Genomic DNA, 27,485 nt, shown 5'->3' with positions numbered 1-27,485 from the left:
TGGGCCTCTGGGGACTGTTGTGGGCTGTGATTCCCAAGGTTCTGGGCCTCACGTGGGCCCTTAATCAGCTGAGTCGGGACAGGTTTAAGGTGGAAGCTGAGCGGGAGGGGTATGCATACACATGCTGGGTATTTGCAGGAACCTCAAATTCCTGCCTGGTTTTCCTTAAAAAGCCCAGGTCTCTCTCGCCTTTGCTGTGGTGACCGGTTGCCCTGATTGGATATTTTCTTCCCAGAGGAGACTTCAACAAAGTGTCTTGTGGGGTTTGGGGTTCCCCAGATCTGCGCCTTGGAGGCCTCATTCAGCTGTGTGCACACAGTCCACAGGGATCCCGTGTGCACACACGTGAACACACACACACAGGTGTTGCCTTCCCTCGCCCCACTCTTGCAGGGGGCTTTGGAAGAAGAGGTTCCTCCCCTGCTTATCAGCTGTTTCCCAACTTCCTCTGCCTGCGGACCCAGGAGGCCTGGAGGCCCGGGAGTTGGCCTGTGCATGTGGCTTCCGGAGCTTCGATAATGAGAGGAAATGCGGTCATCAACTCACAGAAGGCTAGGAATCTGGGGCTGCGGCTCCATTCACTGCTCCCTGGCTGAACCGTCCGTCTCCCTCCAGACAGCCCCCGGCTGTTCCCTGGGAACCCGTGGACCCAGCTGGAGATGTCTTCTTTAAGTCGCTGGGGCCTGCACGCGGCCCTTCTCGCCCTGCTCTGCTGCTCAGGTGAGCGGGTCTGACACGTGGCTGCCGGGGCGGGGTGTTGCCCCGCTCTCCGGATTCAGGCAAGGAAGGGGGAGGTCCTGGCCCTGTAGTTTTTGAGGCTTTGAACATGGGGTTCATTCCACCATGGGCACAGGATACTGTGGCAGCCTGTCCTTGGGTCCCTGTGGCCCTGGGCAGTGGGTAGGGTCCTGGACTTTTGGACACCAGGTGGAACGGACCTCACAGCTTTGGGGTGTGTGGTATGGCAGGTCGTGGAGGCTGAATGGTGGGGGTGGGTGGGGGGCTCAGGAGGTGAAGGGATGCTGGGGGGCCTAGGGGCCCGTAGGGGGCAGCAGAGGACATCACCTTCTGGCCATGGTAGTCAAAGTGAAAATGAAACCTCTTTCAGTGGGTTGAGGGGACTAGGAAGGGAGGTGGCTGCCATATGCTGAGCACCCCGGCCCTGGATGGTCGGCCAGGTGCTTTCAAGCTAGGGGATACTAGCCTATTTGATGAGGAAGAGACCGAGGCTCAGGGACAGGTAGCCCCCAGGCAGCCGGTGGCGAATTCCGACTCACACCCAGTGCAACCCACCTCCAACGCCCCTCTCTTGCCAATTCGTCATATGCCACACGCTTCGGGCTGAGCGGAGCGTGCAAGGGAGATGGGAGCATGGGACACAGGCTGGCCCAGCTGGTCTGGATCCAAATGCTCTCGGTCTACTTTGGTCACTGCTGAGTCCCCAGAGCCTAGCATGGTGCCTGGCACGTAGCAGATGGTGTTTTTGTTTTGTTTTTAATATTTCTTAGTTGTCGATGGACCTTTATTTTTTTATTTATATGCGGTGCTGAGAATCCAGTGCCTCCCACAGGCTAGGCAAGCACTCTGCCACTGAGCCCCAGCCCCAGCCCCTAGCACGTGTTTGAAAAGAGTTTACAAGGAAAGGAAGGAGGGAGGGGCTCGACCCAGGCCACGGCTCAGAGAGCACAGCTTAGAGCTCACCTCCATTCTCAGAGAGGCTGTCAGGGAGGAGGGGGCTTTCAGCTGGACCTTGAAGGAGATGGAAGAAGATCTTGAGGAAGGCCAATCTGCAGCTGAGGAGCAGAGCGGGTGGGAGGAAGGAGCACCCAGAGGCTGGGAGGAGGCCTCCGGGATCTAGCCAAGAAGCCACAGGCCTGAGGGCACTGGGAGAGGAGGAGAGGGACCATCCACAGCCCTTATCCTTGGACTCCTGGTGGCAGGTGCTCTGCTGGCAGGGCAGCAGGGACATTCACCACACTATGCTTCTGTTCCTCCAGAGTCTAGTGAGGCAGCATTCGAGGTATACACATGGCCAGAGAGGCTGGTGGTAGAAAATGGAGGGTCCAGGACAGTCAACTGCAGCACCAGCTGTGCCAACCCTGTTATGGGAGGCCTGGAGACCACCCTGGAAAAGACTCTGCTGGAGGAGCAGCCTCAGTGGAAGTCCTTTCGGATCTCAAACGTCTCCCGGGACACGGTCCTCTTTTGCTACTTCACCTGTGCTGGGGAGCAGCTGTCAAAGAGTCTCAACGTCAGCACGTATGGTGAGTGGCTGTGCGCAGGCCCTGCTGTCCCCAGGGTGCTGCCCCCGGGGCCTTCCACCACAGCCCCCACCTCCCTGGGTTCCTGGGGTGACCAGGATCAGGACAGGACAATGGGCTCAGATCTGCCCACACCCTGGGTAGGACTCCTTGAGCCCCTGCTATCCTTGCAGCAGGCCCCCAGGTCCTGAGCCTTGCTCTAAGGAGCACAGCCAACCAGGACTTAGGCAGATCCCACAGTCATTTCTCAATGTGGTGTTCCTCAGCCCCGCCCCCGCTCAGCCGCCAGTGCAGCCTGCCCCCATGACAACGGTGGAGGACCATCAGGGGACCTGGGCACGCTCTCACCTCATAAGAAGGTCGAGTGCCACTTGGTGTCCTTATCTTACCCTGAGAGCCCATGGCAAATGGGTGACCATCACCCACAGACACCTGCCCAGGAGCCATGGAAACCCTCCAGATAGGCCAGGACTCTCAACATCTGGCTCTGGGGGTATCGCTGATGTCCTCCCCATCACCAGCATCAGAGGATCCAGATGAACAGAGAAATGTCCCGAAACCAACAGGTGATGCTGGGTGGGGGTGGGAGTGAGTGGAATCCAGGTCCCACCACAGGCCCCATCAGTAGTCGGGAACCTGATCCTGGAGAAGCGAGGCTGGTCTGCCGTCCTCACCCCGAACGGAACCTCGCAGTTCAGTTCCTCAAGTGCCCAGTGCCAGTGAGCTCTTCCCTTCTCCGTCCAGCTGTTTAACTTTTGAATTTTTTTTTTTTAATAACTGGAGAGGAAGGAGACAGACCCAAACTTTTTTTAATCTTTCCAGTTAGCTGTACAATTTCTGGACCTTTTCTTTGTAGACACTAGCTCACCTCCATGTTGTCTGTTCTCCAAGTCACATCCACTAATCTATCACCCGGCACATCCTTCAGCTTAATTCTTCTTTCCTCCTCTCTTCACAAACCAGACCCCAGCCCACGTCCTCCTTTATAATTCCTGGAACACCACAGTGACAGGAGATGGCCCTGGCTGGGTAGGGCCTGTGAAGACACACCCCCATCCTGACCAGGCCTCCCTCCTTCACCCCCACAGAATTTCCAAAGCAGATCATACTGCAGCTGCAGCCAGTCTGGGTGACCCTGGGCAAACCTTTCACTATTGAGTGTAGGGTGCCCGATGTGAAGCCCCTCGAGAGCCTCACCCTCACCCTGTTCCGTGGCAAGGAGACCCTGCACAGCCAGACCTTCAGTGGGGGAGCAACCGACCCTCAGGAGGCCAGAGTCACATTCAACAGCACGGCAAGCAAAGAGGATGGCCTGCTGAACTTTTCCTGCCAGGCCGAGCTGGACCTGCGGTCTCGTGGGGGGGACGTCTTGCGCAACATCTCAGAAAACAAGGTCCTTCGAGTCTATGGTAAGGAGACCCCAAGGGCAGAGGGGAAGGGAGATAGCATTCCCTCTTAGCCCTTTAGCCCCATTCTCAGGCAGATTGGGGCACACATGTAATCCTGAGGGCTCCCCTTTGCTCCCGGTCTTCCCTGATTCTCTCAAGTCCCCAGCCAGAACCCTGGTTGTTCCAGAAGTCAGGAGAGCTCAACTAGTAGCTTGGCTGTTCGTGAACTGTGTGACCTTGACCAAGGCAATGTGCCGTCTCTGCCCTTGGCTGCCCTTGGCTGCTCTCTGCAGTGGGAAGGCTGGTCTGCCTGACCTGGAAGGTCCCTGGGGCACAGCTGTTCCGTGACTCTCGATGGCTAGAGCATTCTCTGTCAACAGGGAGCCTGTTTGTCCAGAACTCACAGGGCCCTGCCTGGGGAGGCTTCGTCTGCACGATGCCACCCTCTAAGCCATGGTTCTCAGCTACACGTAGCTGGTCTTAGGAGCTGCTAGCAAGGGGACATCTGCCCTCACAGTCTCAGAGGTCCCACTGGTGGTCTGAGGCCTGGGTCACCTTTCTCCTAGAAGCCACTCTGGAAGAAGACACCACGTGCCCTTCCTCTTGACAACCAGGGTGACTGCTGGGTGAATGAGTGGGTGGAGCTGATGGGTAGCACCTGAGAACTTCTAAGACCACCACCCCCTCCTTCCCTAGAGCCCCCGCCGGAAAACCAGATGGTCATCATTGTCACAGTCGTGTCGGTACTGCTGTTCTTGTTTGTGATGTCCGTCCTGCTCTGCTTTGTCTTCGGCCAGCACTGGCGCCAGAGGCGGATGGGCACCTATGGGGTGCGAGCTGCCTGGCGGAGGCTGCCCCAGGTCTTCCGGGTGCAGCACATGTGAGCTGCGAAGCCACTGCCTTGGTGGCTGCTGGAACTCAGCATGGCTCCTCAGGGTCGTGGTCCAGCCCTGGCTGAAGGACTATGACAGCAGCATAGGACTCTGGCGACATTTCCTTTTTGAGCCTGAATACAAACGCCCGGCCATAACCCTGTGTCCTCCAGGTCTGCTCCTGGGATATCAGTCAACAGCCCAGAAGGGGAAGGTACAGGCACGGACTTCTGCCCCTGCAGGTTCCCTCAGTCTCTTCCTGTCCTCTCTTTCACAGGGGCCTTCCAGGGCTCTGCTGGCCCAGGCTCAGTCCCCAGACACCAACCCCATCTGGCCCCCAGTGATGAATTCCTACTGGGGGAGGGGGAGAAACAGTGTGGCCTGTGAGGCAAAAGTCACTGCTGTCACCTGGCCCAAGGTCCCCTAGGATCATTCCTGGTGAGAGCAGGACACAATTCTGACTCTCTTTCCCACTGTGTGAGGATGGGGCCCAAGGGAACTGGCTCAGCTCCAGGGTCTTCCCCACTAGCCTCTCCCCTACCACTTTGGGCCCTTCTCTCCCTCAAGGCAGCCTTCAAAGATCTGGGGAAACCAGAACATTCCACTTCTCTCTGGACCCATTATTAGGCCCAAAAGGCAGCCCCACCATCTTTGTCATTCCAGAAGGAGGAGTGAGGGACAAGGGTGGGCCTGGGGCTCTTGCACCTGGGTTTGCCCCAAGTCCAGGCAGGAAGCAGTTGGGTTTCAGGCCCAGAAGGGGCAAGAAGGAGTGCTTACAGTCCAGTTAAAAACCACAGTGGGTAGAGGGCTGGGTTGTGGCTCAGCAGTAGAGCTCTCGCCTAGCACGTGCAAGGTCCTGGGTTTGATCCTCAGCACCACATAAAATAAATAAATAAAATAAAGATGTCGTGTCCAACTACAACTAAAAAATAAATATATTTTTTTAAAAACCCACAGTGGGTGGAGAGGGGCTGATCCACCAGGGAGGAGAGGGCCTGGCTGAGGTTGAGATGGTGAGAAAGGATGTCAGCGTGGTTGCAGAGTTGGCAGACAGCACAGGGGCAGCTGGAAGCTTCCAGGCTGTTCTCTGTCTTGCACTGAAGCAGGCATGGTCCCCACGAGCACCCATCTTCACAGCATACTCTCAGCATCATAGTAGTCTAAGGAGATAGCACCCCCATCTTGCCTCCCTCCTGCCTCAGTGGACTCCAAGGAGGGAAAACAGAAGGGGACAGTCCAGTGCCCATATCAGTGCCCACACAGGGCACATGGCCCTCCTGGCCTCCCCCATCCATTCCTGGACTTGGGTTCCCACTGCCCACTTACCCAGCCCCCTACCTGAAGCAGGAGGTACATCTGCACCCACAGTCCCTGTGGCACTGGGGGGTGGGGGCGGTGGCACAGCTCTCCTGATATGGGGAGAGAAAAGAAGATCCTTCAGCGGCCTCCAGTGCTTCCCCCACAATCCCCTTGGCCTGCTCTGCCAGCCTGGCCCCAGAGCAGGAACCTGATAGAGCCCAGACCTCAGCCTCACTTACGTCCCCCTTTTCCTGGAGGCAGGAGGCCAGTGCTGAATCATGGGTGCATCCTGCAAGAGGGGCTGATGTGGGGGCGGGGGGAGGAAAGGGGCTGGCCAGAGTGGCAGGGATCCCAGGGCAGGTAGTGGTGGTGAACAGGGCAGGTAGTGGTGGTGGAACACCAAAGGCTCTTCCTCCTGAGTGTCCATCTCCTCCTGCAGTTCTTCCAGTTGGTCCTCTAGGTAGACCTAGGATTGTGCAAAGGGGAAGGGGAGATGGTGACAGAGGATCAGACTCTCCTACCCCCACTCCTCTGTTCATCTACATTATTTTCTCCAGATATGTACTTTCAACATGGCTCCTGAGCATTTACTGTATCACGCAAGGCACTTTGGAGACATTTATTCCTTATTTTACAGGTAAGAATACTGAGGCTCCAAGAGAATGAACAACTTTTCTAAGGTCCCCCAGCTAATAACTGGTAGAGCAAGGGCTGGAAGAATCCAGGTGACTCCAGAGCGGAGGCCTAGAGTCCACTGAGCTGCGCTGGGCCTCACTCTCAGCTCCAGAACTGCCTTGTGCCCCTCAGTGATGTGGAACACTTATCCTGTAGGTCCCCCTGCCCAACCCTAGAGGGTGGGTTTACCCCTCACCCCCTTCACCAACGTCAAAATCCTACTCGGCTCTCAAAACCTGGTTCTCAGGCTTCCTGCTCCTCTTCCAAGGAGGGATGGCCCTTTCCCATCCCTCCCAGGTGTGAGCATGCTGCCTACATTTCCTAGGCCAGCCATGCCAAAGCCGGCAGTATTCACAGCCGTTGGTTTATTCATTCACTTGTTGGACAAATACCGATGGAGTCTAGGCTAGGCAACAGTGTCCACGGTGCCTGTAAGTGGGCAGGGCTTGCACTGCAGGGAAACTTCTTTGAAAACTAGATCTGTGTGGTCTTGGGGACCCTCCAGGCATGGAGGCTTACACCTGGCCTGACACCTAAATGCCTGCCAAAGGGACTCAGGTGTGGGCTGGCTTTCCTTGCCTCTTCGCCCAGGACTTTTTCTCCAGGAGAAACCCCAGTTGGATCACCCAGGTCCTGCAGATGGGCGAGACGGTGGCCCCAGCCCCACGCACCTGCGCGCTGGGCGAGTCTGACCTGGGGCTCAGCGCCCCCGCCGCCCCCGCCGCCAGGCGGCTCAGCAGCAGCTGGTGCATCTGCGCGTTCTGCAGCATCATCAGCTCCAGCAAGTCTAGGGGCCAAGAGTTCAGCCGGCTGTACCCGGGTCCCGCCATGTCCCCGCCCCGACCCCTCACCCATTCCCGATCCCAAGGCCTTTATCTTGAAGTCCAGCCCCCAGCGGAAGCGGAGGTGAGGCAGTGCGGACCCCGACACGGAGCGTGGGGGACAGAGGCGGGCACAGCAGGGTGACCCGGAGTCTCACCTTCCTTCACGCGGCCCGGCTGCGGGGGCGGGGGTGGGACGGCCGACGGAAGGGACTGCAGGATGGTCACCCAGGGCTGGGGACATTGGCGGGGAGACTCAGACCAGGTGGGAAGGGATGGGGCTTGTCGCGGGAGCCCCAACACCTTCCTCCCATGGGTTGCTTCTCCCTCCCTGTCCAGTCTCTTCCTCTTGTTTGGGGTCTCTCTCCTCACCCCCACCGTGCATCCCCTCCAGAATCCAGCCCCTCCAGGGGCGGCTCCCCAGCGCCGCTGTCCCCACCCCGGTAAAGGCAGGCTCCGCCCTCACCGTAGGGTCTGCACTCCGCGGTGCGGCGCTACCCCAGCTCCCGCCCGGCCCAGAAGCCATGGCCAGCGTCTGCGGGTCAGGGTTACCTTGGCAACGCCAGCGACGCCAAGGGAGGAGGACTTCCACTCCTGCGCCGGCCCGCCCAGGCTGCAGTTGCCCTGGGCGACTTGCCCTCAGCCCTCCTCTCCTCCTCCCAGAAGGAGGCGGGGTCCTACCTCTGTCGGTCTGGCCTCCAGGAGGCCCTTCTTCAGGCCAGGGTTCCCAAGACTTCGTGTCTTAAACTTCCCTTTGTCTTCAAGTTGTTTTTTTTTTTTTTATGTTTTTTTTTTAGTTGTAGTTGGACACAATACCTTTATTTTATTTATTTATTTTTATGTGGTGCTGAGGATCGAACCCAGGGCCTCACACGTGCTAGGCAAGTGCTCTACCGATGAGCCACAACCTCAGCCCTCCCTCCCTTTATCTTGTGGCCTTCTTCACCCTCACTACTAGACCCGAGCGGGCCTATGTTTGTTGAATGAATGAAGGAGTAGCTGGGTAGCCTTGGTTTGCTGGTCCCAGAGTTCAAACTCAGCTGATGAGTTCAGCAGGAATAGAGAATGTTGTGTGCGCAGGCTTGGAGTGAGGGTCTGCTGAGCTAGACAGCCCAGGATCTGCCCCTTGCCCCTCTGTCAATCAGGAGAGGGGCCCTCTGCAGACAGAGTGGTTTCCGAAGATGATCAGGAAGGAAACACTGACCTGATTTGCAAAAGAGGCTGGGGCTGGGGCCAAAAAGGGTGGCCAGATGCTTATCTCTCCTTTGTTTTCTCCCTGTTTTCTGGCCAGTGTGAGTTGCTACCCCTCTTAGGTGGATAAGAGGTCCCCAGTCCTGTCCCATATACTGGAACAGTTACCAAAGCATGCATTGTTCTGACAGGAAGTTAGCAAGGTCTCCATTGCTTAAGAACAGGTGAGGCGGGAGATCTATTTCGGCAGCTGTGACCATCCTAAGATAGGCCCTGAGCAGCAGTCAAGGAAAATCCGGACAGGAAGCTGGGATTAGCACCCTATGAGGTGCCCTTCCCCCACCCCCCACTTCTGTTCTGCTCCCTTCCTAGCAGTCCTGGAGTCTAGACCCAGAAAGACCATTTCCACCTTCCCCCTTTGTTTCTTAGTCTTGTCTCCAAGGGAGGGGGCCAGTGGGCAATGCATTATTTGTCTTGTTGGTTTTATCGCTGCAGAACCACCAACAAGCTGTGGTCACAGGCCCGCACGAGAGAAGCATGCTCCATCTCTACTTTCATTCCAAAGCCGACCACTGTACCCCCCAACAAACCTTGAACAGGGAAGTGACTGTGTGTGAAGAGGCCTATCTGAAAACTGGAGGTGGTATCCTGGTACCAGTCCTTGGTCCCAGCACCGTGGGGAAGTGTGAACAGACCCTTGAAAAGAAAGCAGAACTACAGCACCATGGAAAGTCCCTGTAGGTGACTTTTGCAAGAAGAGATAATGAAAAAGAGAGAATTCTATAACTGGGGGATGGAGATCTGAGCAAGGTGGCCCTCAGATGGGATCAAGCAGCTTGGGAGAGAGAAGGCACTTCAAACTGGAGACAGCCAGAAAAAAAGTCATGGCCATGACCTTCATCCCTCGGAAAGGAGCCCGGAGCCTGCTGGAGGTGGCTGTGGAAAGCAGGTGGGAGGAGGGATCATTCCCGTTCCTCAGATGTAAAACTGCTGGTTAATTGTACAGGGAACTTGTATTTTGGAAAACAAGGCGAAGGTGAAAAGTGTCTGGCTTGTGGTGTTCAAGTTCTTGATCATAGGAAAACCAAAGCGTTTGCTGCTTGAAAAAAGGATTGCACAGGCAGATCTGCTGAGTTCTTCACCTGAGGAGACTTAACCTCAGTCCCCCAGAGCAGGGGAGGTGACTCACCAGCTACTTCCTTGGCTACTATTATTTTCTTTCAGACATTGGCCACTCCACCTATTTCCTTTTAATTTTTTTCCATCAGTGAGAACTCTGTATCTTTGGATTTTTTTTTTTTAATTTTTGTTTTTGTGTTTGGGTGTGTATGTGTGTGTGTGACCCAAAACAATTTGTACCAAAATTCAGCGTCCCAAGACAATTTGTTCTGCCTATTGCCTTGGTAAATCTATTTCTGGGAATAAGCTAAACATGGAAAAAATTTACACTCAAATGTGTTCATCACAGTGTTATTTTTAAGAGTTAAAAATTGAACATTACTCAAAGTCCAATTATAGGGGAATGGTTGAATAAATGAAGGCAATCTACCCAAAGGAATATTGTATAGTCATTAAAAAGTATGAACCTTGAAAAAAAAAAAAAACAAGTTACCTCCTCGCCTCCTGAGATGCAAATGGAGAGGAAAAAGTTCCTAAGATTCTGATTATGAATTTCAATGCTTATTTTGAGTATAGGTGAAGAAACACAGAGAGAGCACCAAGCAAGCAAGGAGCTTTTTTCTCATACCCAATACTTAGGTACACAAATTGGATGGAGCTAGAACATAAGGATTGAAGGAAAGAAAATATATATTGCTCTGCAAAATTGTGCGACTGGCATAGAAAACATACTAAAGAAGGAATCTTGAAAACACAAGAGTGAAGGAATTCCATTTTCTGCTTAGAAACTCTAACTACTCTATTTCTACAAATTATGGTTGTCCTTATGAGGTAGGTTATGGTTTAGATATGAGGTGTCCCCCAAAAGCTCATGTGTGAGACCATGCAGAAAAAAATGATTGGGTTTTGAGAACTTGAATCAGCACACTAATCAAAGGATATGGATTAACTTGGTGGTATCTATAGGCAGGTAAGGAGAGGTTGGAGGAGATGTGTCACTGGGAGCGTGTGCCTTTGGGGTTTATATTCTGTCCCTGGTGATGGAGCTGTCTCTGCTTCCTGGTGGCCATGTCCTGAGCCGCCTTCTTCCTCCCCACCCTTCCACCGTGATGTTCTGCCTCACCGTGGGCCTAGACCGATGGAGTCGACCCCCTACGGACTGAGACCTCTGAAACTGTGAGCACCAAATCAACTTTTCCTCCTCAAAAACTGTTCTTTTCAGGTGGTTTTGTTTACAGAGGCAAAAAAGCTGGACCAAGTATGCATCTGTGATTTAGTCTAATAGGCACTTGGTGATTGTTCAGGTTGGGGTGGTCTCGCTGGGACCGGGATATCTAAGGTGAAGAGAATGTTTGAGTAGCAGGCTCCCTAAATATTGCCCAAGGAAGATCTCCTCAAGTTTGCCAAGAAGTAAAGGATGTTATTACAGAAATATAAATCAAGGTGTACAGAACTGGAAAAAGAAATCGAAGAACTCATGTCACAACCCGCTGATGGAGGGAGTGATGATATTTTTAAGGTCTGCTGCACAGTTTTCCTGGAACTGGCCTTTGGTGCTGATACTCTGAACTTCTACCTATTTTCTTGTGTCAGATCCCTGTTTACTAGAATATTCTTTGTTTATATTTCTCATTTAAAGGTGGAACATGTTCTTTCTGAGGAAATAAATTTGTTCTGTTTTAAAATTAAAAAAAAAAAAAAAAAGATTGGGCTTCATGGGGCCTGAGGGGAGAAGGAGGACTGTACTGGAAACAGGGATAGAGGCCATTCATGTTACATCCTGGCAAAAAAAGTTGTCTACATTTTGCCCACGTCCTGAAACCTCTGTGAGGCTGAATTCAAAGGTGATGTGCTAATTAAACTGGCAGAGAAAACTTCAAGCCAGCACGCCATTTAGAAAGTGGCATGATATCATTCACAGCTTTTAACCAAGTTTACTATGATAACCAGGAGCAGAAAATTTTGAAAAACTTGCAATTTGGCCAGAAAAGTGAATGTGAAACTAGGCATGGTTGTTAAAGAGATTACAGCCACTAAAAACACTCAAAGTACCTTCCCCAGAAACAACAGGAAAGATGGCTCAGGGGCATCTCAGAAACTGGCAAGCCCACAACCATCTCAGGCTGAAGGATGTAAAAGTAAAAATTCCTTTGAGAAGAGACCATGGAGTCACCCTTCTTACCTGGGGAGGGGAAAGCCGAGGAAGTTATTTCATTGTGCTCAGTTGCTCAAGTACTCAGAGGTTGCTGTGACCATGGTCCTGAGAGGCAGCCTACTGCTCAAGATGGTGGTAGATATTGATGTCAACCACATGGTACTGGTTCTGCAGGAATGCAGGATGCTGGAGTTAGGGGGTAGTGGAGATTTCCACCAAGATTCCAAAGGAAGGCCTAGGAGGCCAGGAAAGCTGCAGGAATCCCGCAGAAACAAGCCTAGAAAGAGGTTTTGTGAGCTGTAACCAGCAAGGCCACAGGGGAAGAGCTAAGAAAGCCCTTTGGAGAGAACATCCCAGTGCCATGTGCCCCAGATGCTGGGCACAGAGCTATAGGACTTGTTCGCCTAACTGGATATTGGTCTTGCTTTGGTCCCATTCCTTCTTTCCATGCCCTTATTTCTCCCTTGCAGAATGGACATGTTTTCTATGTGCCATTATGTATTGGATAAATGTAATTTGTTTTTGATCTTTAATGGGGGAAAGAGCTAAGAGTTTTCCTTGAGTCTCAGAAGAGATTTTGGATGTGGAATTTTTGGTAATGCTGGAACTGCTAAGACTATGGGGACTCTTTAAAATGGACTAAATACATTTTGAATTATGAGATGGGCATAAACTTTCAAGGGCCAGAGTTGGAATGTTATGGTTTGGATATGTATTGTCCTCCCAAAACTCATGTGTGAGACAATGCACGAATACTTGGAGGTGAAATGATTAGGTTATGAGAGTTGTAACCTAATCAGTGGATTAATCCACTGATATGAATTAACTGGGACTGTAGGCAGATAAGTCATGGATGGAGGAGGTAGGGCATGGGGGCACACCTTTGGGGTACATATATTGTCCCTGGTGAGTGGAGCCCTCGGTATTTCATGGGGGCCATGTCCCGAGCTGCTTTCCTTTTGCCATGATGTTCTGCCCTGCTTCAGGCCCAGAGCAGGAGAGTCAGTCATCTGTGAACTGAGACCTCTGAAACCATGAGCCAAAGTAAACTCTTCCTCCTCTCAATGTTCTTTTGGTCACAGCAACAAAAGGTGAGTAAAACAGGGACCAGGCTTCAAGGTCCTACCCCATTGGAATTGCACTATGGGATGGAGTTCCAGAGCTCTCCCCTCCCAGGACCCCTGGAGTTGAGTGGGGGTACCAACCATGAGGGAGCCACCTGCTGAAGGTCCTGGGAAATCAAATGACTCAGGGCAGATAATGGACTTTCTTCTTCCCTCCCCTGGCCCTGTCCTTCTCTGGTGTTTTCATTCATTCCTGCTACAGACCTCTTTCTTCCACAGGTGGGAGACACCACAAACACTTTCAGATTTACTTCAGTTACTTCTGACAAATTTAGACTTCCAGAGTGTTTTTTTTTTCTTTTCTTTCTTTTTTTTTTTTAAGAGAGAGAGAGAGAATTGTTTAATATTTATTTATTTTTTATTTTTTAGTTCTCGGCGGACACAACATCTTTGTTGGTATGTGGTGCTGAGGACCAGACGCATGCCAGGCGAGCGCGCTACCGCTTGAGCCACATCCCCAGCCCTCTTTTCTTTCTTTCTTTTTTTTTTTTTTCTTTATCCAGTTGCCTACAAACCCCAGGGAAGGATTCTAATTCACCGTGATTCACACACCCAGCTTTTGGACCAACCGCTATGGGCAAGAGGACTGGGCAGACATGGGTGGCATCTCCATCCCTGAATCAAGGGTCGGGTGAAATCAGCAGCCCCCCAGAATGACAAATTTGGAGTAGGGGAGAATCAGATGCCTAAAGAAAGGAGGAATACCGTTCCCAAGAGAGAGTGCAGTTCCTTCCCCCGGGGCTATGGAATAAAGTCATGTTTAACAAAGAGTTTTGATTTCCAGTCGACCCCATCCCAATCCAAATGACACTTTGTGCAAATTAGAAAAATTAACTCCTTTCCTGAGACATTTGTACTACCATCTGCCTGAAAATTATCATGTTAAATAAACTAATCATGGTGACCTCAAATGTGATTGGTGCCTGGAGCAGTACTACCCATATGACCAACTGTAGCAGCCCCGACCCCTCCAACCCCTCCGAGGTGCTAATTCCCTGCAGCTACTCCAATCCTTTGTCAAAGAACATTTTACTCCATAGAACTTTGGGCCGAGGCAAGACAGAGACCAAAGAGGCAGAACCCTGAGAGGACATGGTAGCTGGCTCCCACCCACTTCCAGTGCCCACAGGCAGGGATCAGTGTCCCATCAGGGGGATGGTGACCAGTTCCCAGGCAGTGACCAGCAGTAAAGTGAGCTGAAGTCAGAGCAGGGCTGGGAGTGATGGATGAGAGGGACCCTGAGGAAAAGCTCTGGGGAGACAGTTTGGAAGGGCTGGGGAAGAAATGCGTGCTTTTCCTCTGGAGGCTACAAGCAGAAGAATGCCCAAGGGACTGGGGTGGGGACATCCAGATTAGGGTTGCAATAAAACAAAGTGGACACTGCTTGTCAGAAAGGCCAGCAAGCAACCAGGATCTAGAACCATGCATAGAGGACACCAGCACCCACACCCACACCTAGGTTTAGAAAACCCATCTCGCAGGGTGTCGGTGACTCCAAAGGGTTCCGTGGTGGGCCCCTGGGCAGGGGTGAGATGTGGGAAATCCCAGGCCTGGCAAAAAGTGCTCCGGCCACAGCCAGGCCTGGCCCCCAAGGAGAGGCTCCATGGTGACCAAGACAACATCCAGAGAGCGGGAGCAGAGTGGCTGAGAGGATGGGGCCCCCACCCCAGAGCTGGGGTGCCTGCTCACCAGGCTGCCCTGAGCCCCTCTGAAAGGGCACCGCACAGGGCTCAGCTCACTGGAGGCCCGAGGCAGCAGCCAGAGCTCTGGGCTGCCAGAAAAGATGGAGGCAGTGACAAGCCCGGGACGGGGAGAAGGGTGAGGGCACGAGGGGCCAGGACTCCAAGAAGCCTGGGAGCCCCAGTGACCTGGGGCACTTCCCAACAGCTCCACTAGGGGTCACCATAGCCGCAGAGTGGGTGGGGGCTCTGAGCCAACCTCCTCCCTCCTCCCACCACACCCTCTCCCCAGGCTCTGGGGGACAGATGTCCTGCCAGTGAGGTGGGGGTGGAGGAGCAAAAAAATGCCCCTGAGACCACTGGGTGGTCAGGCTAAACGGCCGGCTGTGAACGTGCACATGTGTGTGCCCACACGGGTGTGAGTGTGCAGACATGCTACACTGGATACAAATCTAGTGAGCACGATAGGTGGCCCCGTGTTCCTATGAATTGGAGCATGTATTTTGGCACAGTCCGCTGCCGGGATAAGTCACATGTGAGAAAATATAGGACCACACAAGCACGGATACACACTGGACAAATCCTCTTGTCCATGATATGCCGCTTTGGGGTTCCTCTGGGCATGAATGTTCCCATGAGCACATACGACTACGCGTGTACAAGCATATTCTTTTGCACAAGCCTGATGTGAGCCTGGGAATGTTTGTGTGTGTGAGTTGAAGGCGCGTGTGAAGGGGTGTGACAGTAGTGGAAAGGTTTGTGCGGATTATGAAAGGGGCTCGTGCTGGGAGTGCAGCTGGGGGCACACGAGTGTGTTCCACAGTGAGTGTGAGTGTGTGTGAGCCAGTCCATGCCAAGGAGCGCCCCGGGGGTGAGTGTGAAAAGAGACTCAAGTGTGAAGACGAGCCCTGATTGTCAAGGTTGGGGAGAGGACCTGAGCATGGGGGCTCATAGTGTGTCCAGTGTGTGTATGTGTATGTGTGTATGTGTGTGTGTGTGTGTGTGTGTGTGTGTGTGTGTGTGTGAGGGGGCGAGTGTGTCACTGCTGTCACTCCCAGGGCAGGGTGGCCCCAGAGCCCAGGCGCTCCCTGGCTGAGCCCACAGCACACCCGCGAGGGAAGTGTGGCTGAGGCTCCCACCTGAAGATTGGCCCAGTCCTCAGGTTTCACTCATGACCCTGTGACATCAGCGGCAGCAGCTGTCCTCGCCGGCCCGGCCCCCCAGCCAAGTCCCCCAGAGTTCCAGCCCCAGCCCGAGGTGGGCACGGCGCTCGGGCTTGTCAGTCGCCACTCCGCTTCCGTCCGACAGTGAGTACCGCGCCCCTCCACTCCAGCCCAGCCGGGGACCCCAGGGCCGGCACCCCCAGCGACAGGCCACCCTGGCCCCAGCCCCAGCCTGGCTCCAAGAAAGTCTCCACTTTGCTCTGGCACCGCTGACCTCCTGCCCACACCGGGCTCTGCTGCCCGTGCCCAGGCCCTACTCTGCCCGGCTGCTCTGCCGAATCTCCTTCTTCCTTGACCCTTTCTTTGTCCCCAAACTTGCCTCTCTCTGTCCGTCATTGGTTCTCTCTGCCCCTGCCTGGCTGGCTGTCGTCACCCTCAGCGAGGGTCCTGGCTCTGGTGACAAAAGCCCCGTGGCTAAAGCTTGGCTTAGGACAGGCACAGAGTGACCCAAGGGACAGGGACAAGGCTTCAGTTTCTTCAGAAGAGAGTAGGACAGTCAAGACAGTGACTTTGCAGAGTCTGTGTGCAGGGGCTCAGAAGCAGGGTGCGGGGAGAGCGTCAGGAGGCCGGGTGGGGGTGGCGGGTGGCGGCGGCTCCTTTGCTTCGCTGAAACAGGAATCTGTGAGATGCCAGCAGAGGACACATCCCAGGCTGTGCCGCCAGCGACGGGCTGGGCTCTGCCCACCGTCCCCGCCCTCCTCCAGCCCACTCAGCTCTGGGGCTTTTTTTCCTGAAGAAGCTGAGCCCCAGGAAGAGGAGGGGACCAGAGGAGGGGATCAGAGGAGTGGCAGGAAGATAGGGCCATAGCACCAAGGGGACTCTGGGGGGCTAGGAGAGTCCTGGGAGGATTCAAGAGGGCACGTAGGGCTCGAGCCTGGGGTCAGGGGTCAGTGCTTGGCAGGCTACAGCCCCTCCCTCTGCTGGCAGAGCAGGGCACTGGTGGAGAGGGTGGAACGGTCTGAACAGAGTTGGGGACAGTTTGGAGAGTGGTGGGGTGCCAAGTGTTGCTGCATGCAAGAAGGATCTGGAAATCTAGAGGGCCACGGGAGACTTCTAAAGAATCACTTTGTGTGAGTGGGAGGCCCGGGCCCCCTCCCCACTCCATTGCCCCGTCAATCCCCAAATCCAATCACCTCACCCCCCGCTGAGGTCTGGGGTCAGAGCAGGGGGCCAGGCTATGTCTGAGGGTGCTGTGGGGGGTGACGCCCAGGTGAGGACCCTACACATGAGGGGACCTCTTGCAGCAGTCACCTGCACAAAACTAAATCAGCCAGCAGAGCCTGGGAGCGCTAGAGGTAGAAGGTACTGGGAGGCCCTTTAATTCAGCCATACTGGGGAGCCAGGTTGAGGCTGGTAGCCAGTCTGGAGAGACAGGAAGGAGCTGAACTTCAGAGGGGTGGAGTGGAGTCAGGAGTTACAGTTGTGACAGAGGCAGAGGGTGACTGTGTCCCAGTTGTCTGACTTGGGCCAAGGAGACCCCAGTAGTGGCAGAGGCTGGAGTCGGGTGTGGAGGGTAGAAGGGGAAGGCAGGGAAGGCTGGTTCTCCTAGACCCTTAAGATTCTCCTGGAAGCATCCCCAAGTCCCCTGGTCCTGGCCAGCATCCTCACCCTGTGTGGCAGTGGTGTGAGGTCACTGCATGGGTGTTTGGAGCCACATCACCTGTGTGGGATGAGGTTGAAGGATAAACATACACAAGGGTGTTTGGAACCTACCATGTCAGGCAGGGTGTCCAAGTGACGGGGACTCCACACAGGCCCTAGGCCACATGGCACACAGGCCCTGAGCCCTGGCCGTAGGGCTCCTCAGAAGCCCACTCTCAGTTCCACCCCAGGCATCCCTCAAGGAATTGTTCAAGGATCTTAAAGAGTTTGGGGAAGGTAAATGAGGTACTTCCTAGGCAGCCCCTCGTCCAGCCTGGTCCTGCTTGTAATTTCTGATTGGAAACAGGCAGAGAGGTGGGCTCAGGACCAGGGGTCACCTCCCCAGCCAAGGCTGGTCTGTTCAGCTGCCCAAGGCTTGGTTCTCAGATGGTGGGTGGTTCTGACCAGGTCTTGCCTTTGGGGGCAACTCTGGCCACCAGAACAGGGAGGAAGTATGGACAATGTCAAGGAGGAGTTGGAATAATATAGGGGATGGGCATTTAGAGAAGACTCCAGAAGAAGGCAGAGGAGGGAGGGAACTGGAACTCAGAGAGTAGCAAGGTACTCGCCAGGTGAAAAACCTGCTCCTAAGGCCTCAGAGACCAGGTAGGAGATGGGAGGGGGTGGAGGACGATGGGTGTCAATGGCCACTCTACAGGCTATACAAACTGTCCATCCCTGACGCCTCTTATAGGAGGCACGCAGGTTCAGGGGGGTTATGTCATTTACCTGGAGCGCACGGCTAAAGCCACCAGAATTCCGTCCACAGTGGCCAACGGCCCTGCTTCTTGGGAGGAAGCCAACTCTGGGCAGGGCTGGGTGGGGACACAGGTCACTCCTGAGACTCAGGGGCAGTGGGTAGTTAGGGGCAGCCTGAGGGCTGGGGTTCTGAGTAATTCTGGTGACTTCTGGAGGGGTCCCCAGTCCAGCCACGGCAGGGAGAAGCCAGGTCTCCCTGTGGCTCCATCGTGACCTGCTAATTGGGGCTGGGGGACCCGGGTTCCCTTTGCCTCTATTGCCCCTGCCCCAGCCTTTCCCGTGTGCCGCCGTTCTGCCTCATCAGCAATGGCTATTTTTATTCCCTGCCGTTTTCAGTCAACAGCCCGTGTTGGGGGGTGGAGTAGCAGGAGGAATGAGGGGCTCCAGGGGCCAAAGGGCAGCAGGGTAGGGAGGCAGGGGCCCATCACCCCCTCAGAGGGCCCTCTGCCAGGAGCCCTAGCATAGGACGAAAGGACCCCCAATAGTCACTGGTTCCCGCTCTGCTTCTGAAGTGGTTTGTGAAACTCTGCACCCTCACCCACCCCAAAGGTGTTAGAAGGTCACGGTCTAGTTTAGACAGAGGTAGGACACACCGCCTAGTAGTAAGAGCCAGTCAGAGCCAGGCACAGTGGTGCACGCCTGTAATCCCAGTGACTCGGGAGGCTGAGGCAGGAGGATAGTGAGTTCAAAGCCAGCCTCAGCAATGGCAAGGTGCTAAGCAACTCAGTGAGACCCTGTCTCTAAATAAAACACAAAAAAGTGTTGGGGATGTGGCTCAGTGGTAAAGTGCCCCTGAGTTCGATCCCTGGTAGCCACCCCTAAAAAAAAAAAAAAACAGTCAGCCAGGGTCTCTATAAAGAGGGCTGGCCTGCTAATCCCAGTTTACTACATCTTCTTCATCTGGCAAGTTACCTCTTTCTCCATGCCTCGGTTTCCTCATCTGTTGAATGGGGTGATAACAGAATCGTGATGAGCATGAAGTTCTTGGCATGTAGTCAGCTCTACATATCTACTCACTAATAGCACTGTGGCTATCACCAGGCTGTTGGGCTTGGAAAGAAAATGTCTTGTGCCAATGAGAGAAGAAGTTAGGTCTCACCCAGCTCTCTACCCCCTTCAGAGCTGGGGGTGGCAGTGAGGTGTTTTCTCCCTGTCTGATCTCCCTGGGGCAAGTCCTTTATAAATTGGGCAGCAAACTCCCTCCCTTTTGGCCTGAGGTCCGCAGAGGTTGCTGTGACCTCTGTGAAGCAGGCCAGCAGGCCAGAGACCCCGGCTCAGGTCTTAGCAAGATCTCCCATTGACTCTTGTCTTCTTGGGGTTTGCAAGCCTGATTTTGTCGAAGGATCTTCAAAGAGGAGGGGGAGATCACCTCCTTGGGATCGTTTCTGGGTCGGTAAGCTCTCCAGCTAGCTGGGGCACTGGCTGAGGGTCAGGGTAGAGCTGTCAGAGCAGAGGGCCCAACCTGTCCCCCCTCCCAGGAGATTTCAGGTAGAGCTGGAGGCCTGATGGCCCTGACCCCAACTCCCAGTGGCCTCAGCAGGAAGGGCTCTCAGCTCCACACCCCCACCCTGATGGGGCTGGTGAAGGGGAGGGGGACCCAGGCGGGCCATGGTGTTCTCAGGCTCTAGGAAGGGCAGAGGGGTGGGGTGGAGTGAGGGGTGGGGGGCTGTAGGGACAGAAGAGATGAAGGCAGGGCACTGTCAGGAGGCAAGGGCAGGAGAGAGGAGGCGGCTCTGTGTCCAAGCGCAGATGAGGGGGGTCGGACAGGCCTGTGGAGGGGGATGTGTGCTTGCCTCTGTTTGGGAGGGGGCATCCAGGGTATCCAGGTCACTGTGCTTGGGGCTCCTTAGAAAGATCTGAGGCAACAGAGAGCAGGGAGCCCCAGACCTGGGTGGAGTCTCCTCATCCCTTCCAGCAGCTGGGAAATGACTCATAGAGCTGATGAGTGAGAGAGAGAGAGAGAGAGAGAGAGAGAGAGAGAGAGAGAGAGAGAGCAGGCGCACGCACACTGGTGATCTATAGTGGAGGTTGGGGGTGCATGTGGTAATCAGTTGGTGCCAATAAAAACCATACCTTGAGGAAGGTTCTTGATCAAACCATTGACCTCTGTGCCACTCACCCTCCTGCCTCAGCTGCCAACACAAAGCCCCAGGAGGCCTGAGGACAGTCCTGCCAGGACCTGCTGGATGCCCACCAGAGCCCACACCTTTCAGGAGCTTGGCTCAAGGACTCTGGCCTGCCCTTTGAAGAAGACAGTTGGGCAAGGGCCAGGCCAGCCCAGGGGAACACCTGTGCTGGAGGAGGGCAGCCATGCCCAGTCCAGTCCCCCAAAGGATTGGAGGGAGGCCATGTTTGTAGTAATAGGCACGCGGGTTTGGCGTGAGAGAGAGCTGTGTTCAAATCCTGGCTGTGCCACCTGTTAGCAGGGATGACAAAAGTAAAACACATTGAAGAGGGCATGGACACTGTGGGCACCAAATGGATGTGTCCACTGTTCCTTTTTGTCAGATGTGATTTCTTTGTGGGCCTGTGCACATCAGAAGTGTGAGTCGATGTGCTAAGAATTGAGGCTGGAGGAATGGACTCTCCTACTCCAAGGAGACTCTCCCCAACCTATAGAAGCCCGAAATTCCACACCTGGAGATAAATTCCTTTGTCGTAAGCCTCAGACCCAGGAGGGAAACCTCCCCGGGAGTCTTGCTCCTGAGGAAAAAACCATCCAGCGCAGGCAGATGAGCTGTGAGGGAGTTAGCAGAAGGGGTCACAGCACACAAACCCCCAACATAGCCCACTTGTAGGTTTTTATTTCATAGGGTCGTGAGCCAACCGGAAGCACCCTGTGTAGAGAGAGAAGGGGTCAGGCTGAGGAGCAGAGGCAGAAGTTTGGGGGAAACCACCCAATGTTCCCGGAGAGCCCTTGGACATCAGCAGGAAAGGGACTGACTGTGGAGGGAGGATCTGTGATGTATCCCAAACAGGAAGCCAGCCCTGGCACACAGTGAGTGCAAAAAAAGTGTGGCCACCTCTACCAGTCTTAGCCCTTAGGTAGAATAATTATCAGACTGGTCGCATTGGGAGACTGAAAAAAAAAGGTTTGTTCTGATCCACTGAGCCCCACGGAGCAATCAGTGTTAGCTGCCCTCACTGGCTCAGGAGCTGTCCCCCACCTGACCCCATTTGGCTTCCAGAATTCTCAGGGCCCCTGAGCATCCAGGGGTTTCCGCTCTAGGCTCCCAGTTGCAGGCTATTCTCCAAGGCCCCTTGGAACAGATTTCCTCTGCGGATAGTGTGAGGCCAAGAGGGGAGAGCCTCCTGGGGTAACTTCCTCCAGGCCTGGCCGGCCAAGGCCACAGCCTCTCCCTCCTCTCCAGGCCCTAAGTGCTGGCAGAGGAATAACACAGCCACCCACTTCCCATCTGCACCCACCTGCTCCAGCTGAGAAAAGGCCGTGACTTGAGACTGACAACTAGGGGAACACGGGGGCCGAATTTTCACTCTTGGAGCTGGGCCACGGTGGGAACCCAAGAATTCAGGGAATAGTCCATTGTTGTCTATGACCAGGACAGAAAAGTCTGATCTGTTTCAGTATTCCAGAAAGTTCTGAGTCTGAGCTCCCACTGCAGATGGAGCTTAAAGGGGGTCTCCACTGAGCACCTAAGAGCTCTGGGTAGTTTTTCTCTCAAAGAAACAAAAATGTCAGACATCGGTGAGTGACGATAACTCTGCTAGGGACCAAGGACATGCCTGATTGGCAGGAGGGGAAGGGGTGGAGTCTTGAGTAGGGCCATCTCTTCATCCCAGGGATGTGCACTAGAGTGAACAGGGAGGGCTGTGAGGAGCAGGTCCCCTCCGTTCTTGGTCTTTCAGGAGAGTACCAGAGTGGCTTCTATAGTCTGGGCTGGCTGAGACCACTTGGGTGGGTTTCTGGATATTTGAAGAACCCGCCCTAAAAACATAGGTCTCCCAGGAGGGAAAGTTCTAGAAATATATGGCAACAAGTTTGGGGGGTGGTCTATCCTGAGCTTTGACTAATCAATAATTTGGGACTCTCAGGATCATAGTGAGAGATAGCCTTGAACTGAGGGAAAATCAACATCCAACAGGCAGCCCTCCATAGAAGACCTGAGATGAAGGGTCACAAAGGGAACTTGAGTAGAGGTCAAGGTAAAGTCCTACACCTGGGTTGGCATTAACCTTGTATCCTGCAACTTTGCCATAATCATTATTGGTTCCAAGAGTCTTTTTGTCTATTCTGATTTTGAACATAGACAATCGTATCATGCAAAGACAGTCTCATGTCTTCCTTCCCAACCAGTAGACCTTTCATTTTCTTTCTTTTAAATTTTTTTTTTAGCTGTAAATGGTCACAATGCCTTTATTTTGTTTGTTTATTTTTACTCAGTACTGAAGGTCGAACCCAGTGCCTCATGTATGCTAGGCAAGTGCTCTACCACTGAGCCACAACCCCAGCCCTCCTTTTCTTGTTTTTTTTTTTAATTTATTTTATTTTTTTTTAAGAGAGAGAGAGAGAGAGAGAGAGAGAGAGAGAGAGAGAGAGAGAATTTTAATATTTTATTTTTTAGTTATCAGCAGACACAACATCTTTGTTTGTATGTGGTGCTGAGGATCGAACCCAGGCCGCACGCATGCCAGGCGAGTGCTACCGCTTGAGCCACATCCCCAGCCCCGCTTTTCTTGTTTTATTGCATTAGCCATGACTCCAGTCTGATGTCAAAGCAGTAATGAGAGGAGACACCTTGCCCGGTCCTTGATCTTAGTTTCTCACTATTATAATCAATGTTAGCAATAAGTTTTTCGATACAAGTTCTTTATCAACTCCATGAAGTTTTTCTCTCTTCCTAGTTTGCTGAGAGTCTTTATCATGAATGAGTGTTAGATGGATTTTTTTTCCTTTCAGTATAGGGGATTGAGCCCAGGTATGCTCTACCACAATGACACCCCCAGCCCTTTTTATTTCATTTTATTTTTTAAAAATATTTTTTAGTTGTAGATGGACACAATATCTTCAACCCCAACCCCCTTTTTATTGTTTGAGTTAGAGTCTCCCTGAGTTGCCCTGGCTGACCTCAAACTTGAGCTCCTCCTGCCTCAGTCTCCTGAGTTGCTGGAATTATAGGCGTGCCTCATCTTATGACTGAACGTTAGACCACCTCAAATGCTTTTTCTGCATCGATTGATATGGTCATGTGATTTTTCTGTAGCCTGTTGATGTAATGGATTACATTAATCAATATTCAGATGTTGAACCTGCTTTGTATACCTGAGATATATCCCACTTGGCCGTGGTATCTAATTATTTTAATACATTGTTGGGTTTAATCTGTTAATATTTTGTTGAGGTACACTTAGAGCGAAAAGAGAAGAGTAAATTATTCAGTTTGTCACCCACCTAAGAAGACCAGAGCTGAGAAGGGTGGTGGCACCCTCCACAGGTGATTGGACTGCCTGAAGGCATGCCACCTTGGGATGAATGGATACAAAGGGTGTCCAGGCCAGGGAGAAAAGGCCTCTGTGGTCAGACTATATCTGGAGTTGGGTGTTCCGATTTGGCGGAGCAACAGGGAAAGACAATGCTGGGCTGGACCTGCTCCAGGAAGAGATGCCTGGCCCTCCAGTGAGCGTCCTCACCCTGGGCTCCCTGCCTACAGACAGCTGGCCCAGCCTGCGCCTCTCCAACCCTTCCTCCCCCACCCATCCCGGCCTACTCCAGCCCCCAGGAAGCCCTGACTTTACCTACTTCCGCCCGTACCACTTTTCAGGGGAGGATCCATGAGACTTTTCACTTGCTAAATGGTCTCCAGCCCTGGCTCCTGAGGAGCTGGGTTTTAGTCTTGGCTCCATCCTTCTTTTATCACTCTCTAAAATTATCTTATTTGCTTCCCTCTTTGCTGTCTACCTCCTCCCTCTGGAATGCAATCTCAGTGAGGACAGGGACTTTGCCACCGACAAGGTCCAGACCAGAGTCCAGCACTTAACAGATGCTCAGAAAACATTTGCCAAATGTGTCCTGGAGAGAGCTGCTGCCTCTCTGGGCTTCAGCACCCCATGGTCAAGCAAGGGGGTAAGAGGGTGGGACTCATTGCTCATTCAGGTCCTAGACTCTAACATCCTCAAATGCACTGGGGAAGGGTCCTGGAGCCCTCAGATCCTCACCTGCTGTGTCTCAGGGAGCAAGCTGCCAAGCAGGGCTGGTGGGGGGAGGGTTTGAGCTCTCATCCTGACCCCCTTGTCTCGCCGTAGCCCAAGAGCCTCACGGAGGTGTGCCAGCACATGGCCTATGTCAGAGCTTTGTCCCTACCAGAAAGCCACCATCCGTATATGTCCTAGATGTCCTTTCATACCTCCACTGACCCACTGAAAGCAACACAGCTTGTCTCCATCTGTCGGAGACACATGGAAAGGATGGACAGGGAAACATATGTGCTGACCAATTGTGGCCCTGGGAGGGCTCTCCAAGGCTGCAGGATAAAGCCACTCTCCCACTGGCCTGACATTGACCCTGGCCCCACTCCTGCCCTTCCTTCCTCTCTCTACCCCAAACAGTGTCTGAGCTCCATGTGGGGAGTTCCCTGGGTCCTGCTTCTGTTTTTGCTCTGTCTGTTCCCTCTACCTGGGATGTCCTTCTCTCTGTTTCCCTGTGTTCCTGTTACTCATCCTTTGAGACCCAAACGAAGTCACATCTTTCCTCCTTCTTGGAAGTAACACTCACCCACCTGAACTCCCGCAGCACCACCAACTCCCCTTTTGAGGGCAAGTCTTGCCTTCTTCTCATACCATACATGTGTGTCCAGATCCCCAAGCCTCAGACTGCCTGCCCTCTGCAGGCAGGACTCCTGGCTGGGCACCTTTGTGTCCTCCTCTATCTGGCACATGAACAAAATGAGAAGAGGATGAAAAGATGAATGAACAGATCAACAGGAGAATGTGGGGTCTCTGGCAGGGTCTCTATCCAAGGCCTCATCTTTTCATTTAGTCATTCACCAAACACTTCCTGAGTGCCCACCAGGTGCCTGGTGCTGGGGCCTAGACAGACACATCTGCAGGGTTTCAAACTAGTCGGGGGGAAAGACAAACAAGTTAGAAAACAAGCAATTATGAATAATGATGCATGATGTAAGGAGAACACAGAGGACTGTGGTAGAAAGTAAGGGAAGAAGAAAGTCACTTGGAATAGGCAACACTAAGAAGGAACTTACATATGAAAAGGGCAGGGCAAGAGCTTCCGAGAGACCAAGGAGCTGGGGATAGGCCCAAAGGCGGGCACAAGCCCCGTGGTCAAGAAGCTGGCCTTGGGACTAGAGCAAAGTGACCAAGGAGACGTCAGGAAACAGAGGTGGGGAGGTGAGAAGGAGCTGGATCCACAGGGGCTCCTGGGCCACTGCAGGAAGCTTTGGTTGTATTTTAAGTGCAACGGGAAATAATTAGGGGATTTTAACAGGAGAAACAACACAGAGAGGGTGGGCGGAAGGAACCCACGTTTTGTTATGAAGAGATCAGTGGCTACTCTATGGGACCGATTCGACGTGATGATGGGAAAGGCAGAGAGGAGGAAACTGGCCACTGCGAGGGATTAGGGTGGGCGAGTCGGGGCTGGATAGAGGTGGAGTTCAGATACCTTTTGGAGATGACATTAATAGAATTTTGAGCAGGTTGGACACAGACAGTAAGAGAAAAGGAGAACTCAGGAGACACCTTGGTTTTTGACCCGAGCAACTGTTTGGGGGCCGTGCCGTTCCCGGGCTTGATGGAGACCGGGTGGAACCGTGCAAGGACACAAATGCTTCATCCCAGTCAGGGTTCCTCTTGGCCAGCCGTCCAGGAGGCAGTGGACTCTACCAGTGTGGAGTCCAGAGGAATGGACACAGTTACAGGAACGCTTCCACCCCGCAAAGATCACGCCCTGAGAAACTCTAGAGATTAGGTAAAGAGAGAGAGAGCCAAGCAGAGGACACTGATAAGGAGCAGCCAGAGGGGTAGAAGAAGAAGACAGGAGCGTGATTCCATGGAGGCTGAGAGCATGGAATGTTCCAGAAAGGGGGGGCTGTGGCCAACTAGGTTGAAGGCTTCTGAGAGGCCGAGGAAGGTGAAGACAGAAACGCACGCGCAGGACTTGGCAGCGGGGAGGGCGTTAGTGATTTGACAAAAGACGTCTCAGTTGAGCGGGGAAACGAAAGCCGGTTGGAATGGGCTGAGTGGCCGAAAGGTGAGCAAGTAGAGACAGCCGGGGTAGACACTTTCCAAGAAAGTTTTCAGTGAAGAGGGACAGAAAAAATAGCGCAAGAGATAAAGGGGGTGTGAGGGTGGCGGGTGCTGTGTCGTGGGTGACACTAGTGCTTGCTCCTAGTGGGAGGACGTTGATGAGTGGTCAAGCGAAAAGGTCACTGGAGGATGAGGACCTGGGGGAGGGCAGGGGTCTGTCTTGAGCCCAAGGGGAAGACTTGGCTTTGGGTTTTTCTTATCCTTCTACTATGACAGGAGAGCGGGAGAAGGGGCCGGGTTCTGTAGATGGGGTGGTGTTCCACGCTCCCCCGTTCTCAGTGAAGGCCGGGGCCAGGTCGTCACCCAGAGTACCATGGGAATGTGCAAGTTTGAGGAAATAAGAGACACAAAATATCTGTTTTTTTTTTTTTTTTTTTTAAAGTGGAAAGATGAGACTAGTAGAAAATTCTGCACTCACAGGGCTGGCAGGATTGAGAGCAAAGCCGGAGTGCGTACCCTCAGTTTCACTGTGAGCCCAGTCCCCGGTGTCTTTGGCAATGTCCAGCTGCTTAGGGGCCACTCAGAGGGCACAGCTGGAAGGTGCAGGTTGGGTTCCTCAGTGTGATGAGGAGAGAGGAGGCCTGGGCCTTGGGGCGTTTGTAAGACTGGGCGAGGGGGAAAGTGAGCCCCAAGGGGTCTGCTGCAGGGGGGACAGGGCAGGACCAAAGGACTGAAGGTACCAGGAAGCCCAAGGATCACAGCAACCAGGCCCTTGAGCCACCAGCTGAGCCAGTGGGGAGAGGGAAGAGCAGGGATATCGGAGGAGATGTGGTTTCTGGTTACAGTTGGGTTCAGGGTGACTTTAAAGGAGAAAGGGGCGCAGAGGAAGAGTGCCTCTAACTTACTCGTCCATCAGCTCATCGGTTAGGGTGGTTTCCTTTATTGAGCACTAGGCAAGCTATAGTACCGACAAGGGTAGGGATCCAGCCATCCAGGCTGGAGGGAGGGCTTCCTGGAGGAAGTGGTTCTTGTGTAGATTGAGTCTGGAAAGACAAACT

At 53.4% G+C, this 27,485-nt stretch overlaps 3 protein-coding genes across 6 annotated transcripts in view; 2 read left to right on the top strand and 1 right to left on the bottom strand.

Moving 5' to 3' along the window:
* The first annotated feature begins 547 nt into the window (after positions 1-547).
* Positions 548-5,389, top strand: Icam2 (intercellular adhesion molecule 2). The gene is made up of 4 exons (XM_026402250.2): positions 548-720; positions 1,998-2,264; positions 3,350-3,670; positions 4,346-5,389. The coding sequence occupies exons 1-4, from the start codon at positions 660-662 to the stop codon at positions 4,531-4,533; spliced, it is 837 nt and encodes a 278-aa protein (XP_026258035.1). The 5' UTR covers positions 548-659; the 3' UTR covers positions 4,534-5,389.
* Positions 5,390-5,612: 223 nt separating this feature from the next.
* Prr29 (proline rich 29) lies at positions 5,613-7,842 on the bottom strand. Of its 2 annotated transcripts, none has more exons than XM_026402302.2 (6): positions 7,783-7,842; positions 7,475-7,550; positions 7,167-7,282; positions 6,060-6,286; positions 5,860-5,930; positions 5,613-5,681 (listed from the first exon to the last, which is right to left on the bottom strand). In XM_026402302.2, exons 1-6 carry the CDS (start codon positions 7,840-7,842, stop codon positions 5,653-5,655), a joined length of 579 nt encoding a protein of 192 aa, XP_026258087.2. In that variant the 3' UTR covers positions 5,613-5,652. The 2 variants fall into 2 exon arrangements, with proteins under 2 accessions (XP_026258087.2, XP_026258088.2); XM_026402303.2 differs by having other exon boundaries at positions 7,475-7,529.
* Positions 7,843-15,802: 7,960 nt separating this feature from the next.
* The window catches only part of Scn4a (sodium voltage-gated channel alpha subunit 4), a 42,940-nt gene continuing 31,257 nt past the window's right edge, over positions 15,803-27,485 (top strand). Inside the window, exon 1 of one of the 3 annotated variants that reach the window (XM_026402218.2) lies at positions 15,803-15,891. The gene's annotated coding sequence lies outside the window, so the exon portion shown is untranslated. Of the gene's footprint in view, positions 15,892-21,142; positions 21,206-27,485 lie in introns of those variants that run through there. The other 2 variants (XM_026402219.2, XM_026402221.2) reach the window with 2 other exon arrangements.

This window comes from Urocitellus parryii, chromosome 7, assembly GCF_045843805.1.
Source record: "Urocitellus parryii isolate mUroPar1 chromosome 7, mUroPar1.hap1, whole genome shotgun sequence".
Classification (NCBI taxonomy): domain Eukaryota; kingdom Metazoa; phylum Chordata; class Mammalia; order Rodentia; family Sciuridae; genus Urocitellus; species Urocitellus parryii.
Note: the sequence above shows the minus strand (reverse complement) of the source record. Positions and strands in the feature narration are given on the sequence as shown.

Coding starts and splice junctions, on each gene's coding strand:
- Prr29 (XM_026402302.2), bottom strand. CDS start 7,842: ATGGCTTCTGGGCCGGGCGGGAGCTGGGGTAGCGCCGCACCGCGGAGT. Junction 7,551..7,782: donor CGCGGAGTGCAGACCCTACG/GTGAGGGCGGAG, acceptor CAATGTCCCCAG/CCCTGGGTGACCATCCTGCA. Junction 5,682..5,859: donor AGATGTACCTCCTGCTTCAG/GTAGGGGGCTGG, acceptor CTATCTCCTTAG/ACTACTATGATGCTGAGAGT.
- Icam2 (XM_026402250.2), top strand. CDS start 660: ATGTCTTCTTTAAGTCGCTGGGGCCTGCACGCGGCCCTTCTCGCCCTG. Junction 721..1,997: donor CGCCCTGCTCTGCTGCTCAG/GTGAGCGGGTCT, acceptor CTGTTCCTCCAG/AGTCTAGTGAGGCAGCATTC. Junction 3,671..4,345: donor CAAGGTCCTTCGAGTCTATG/GTAAGGAGACCC, acceptor CTCCTTCCCTAG/AGCCCCCGCCGGAAAACCAG.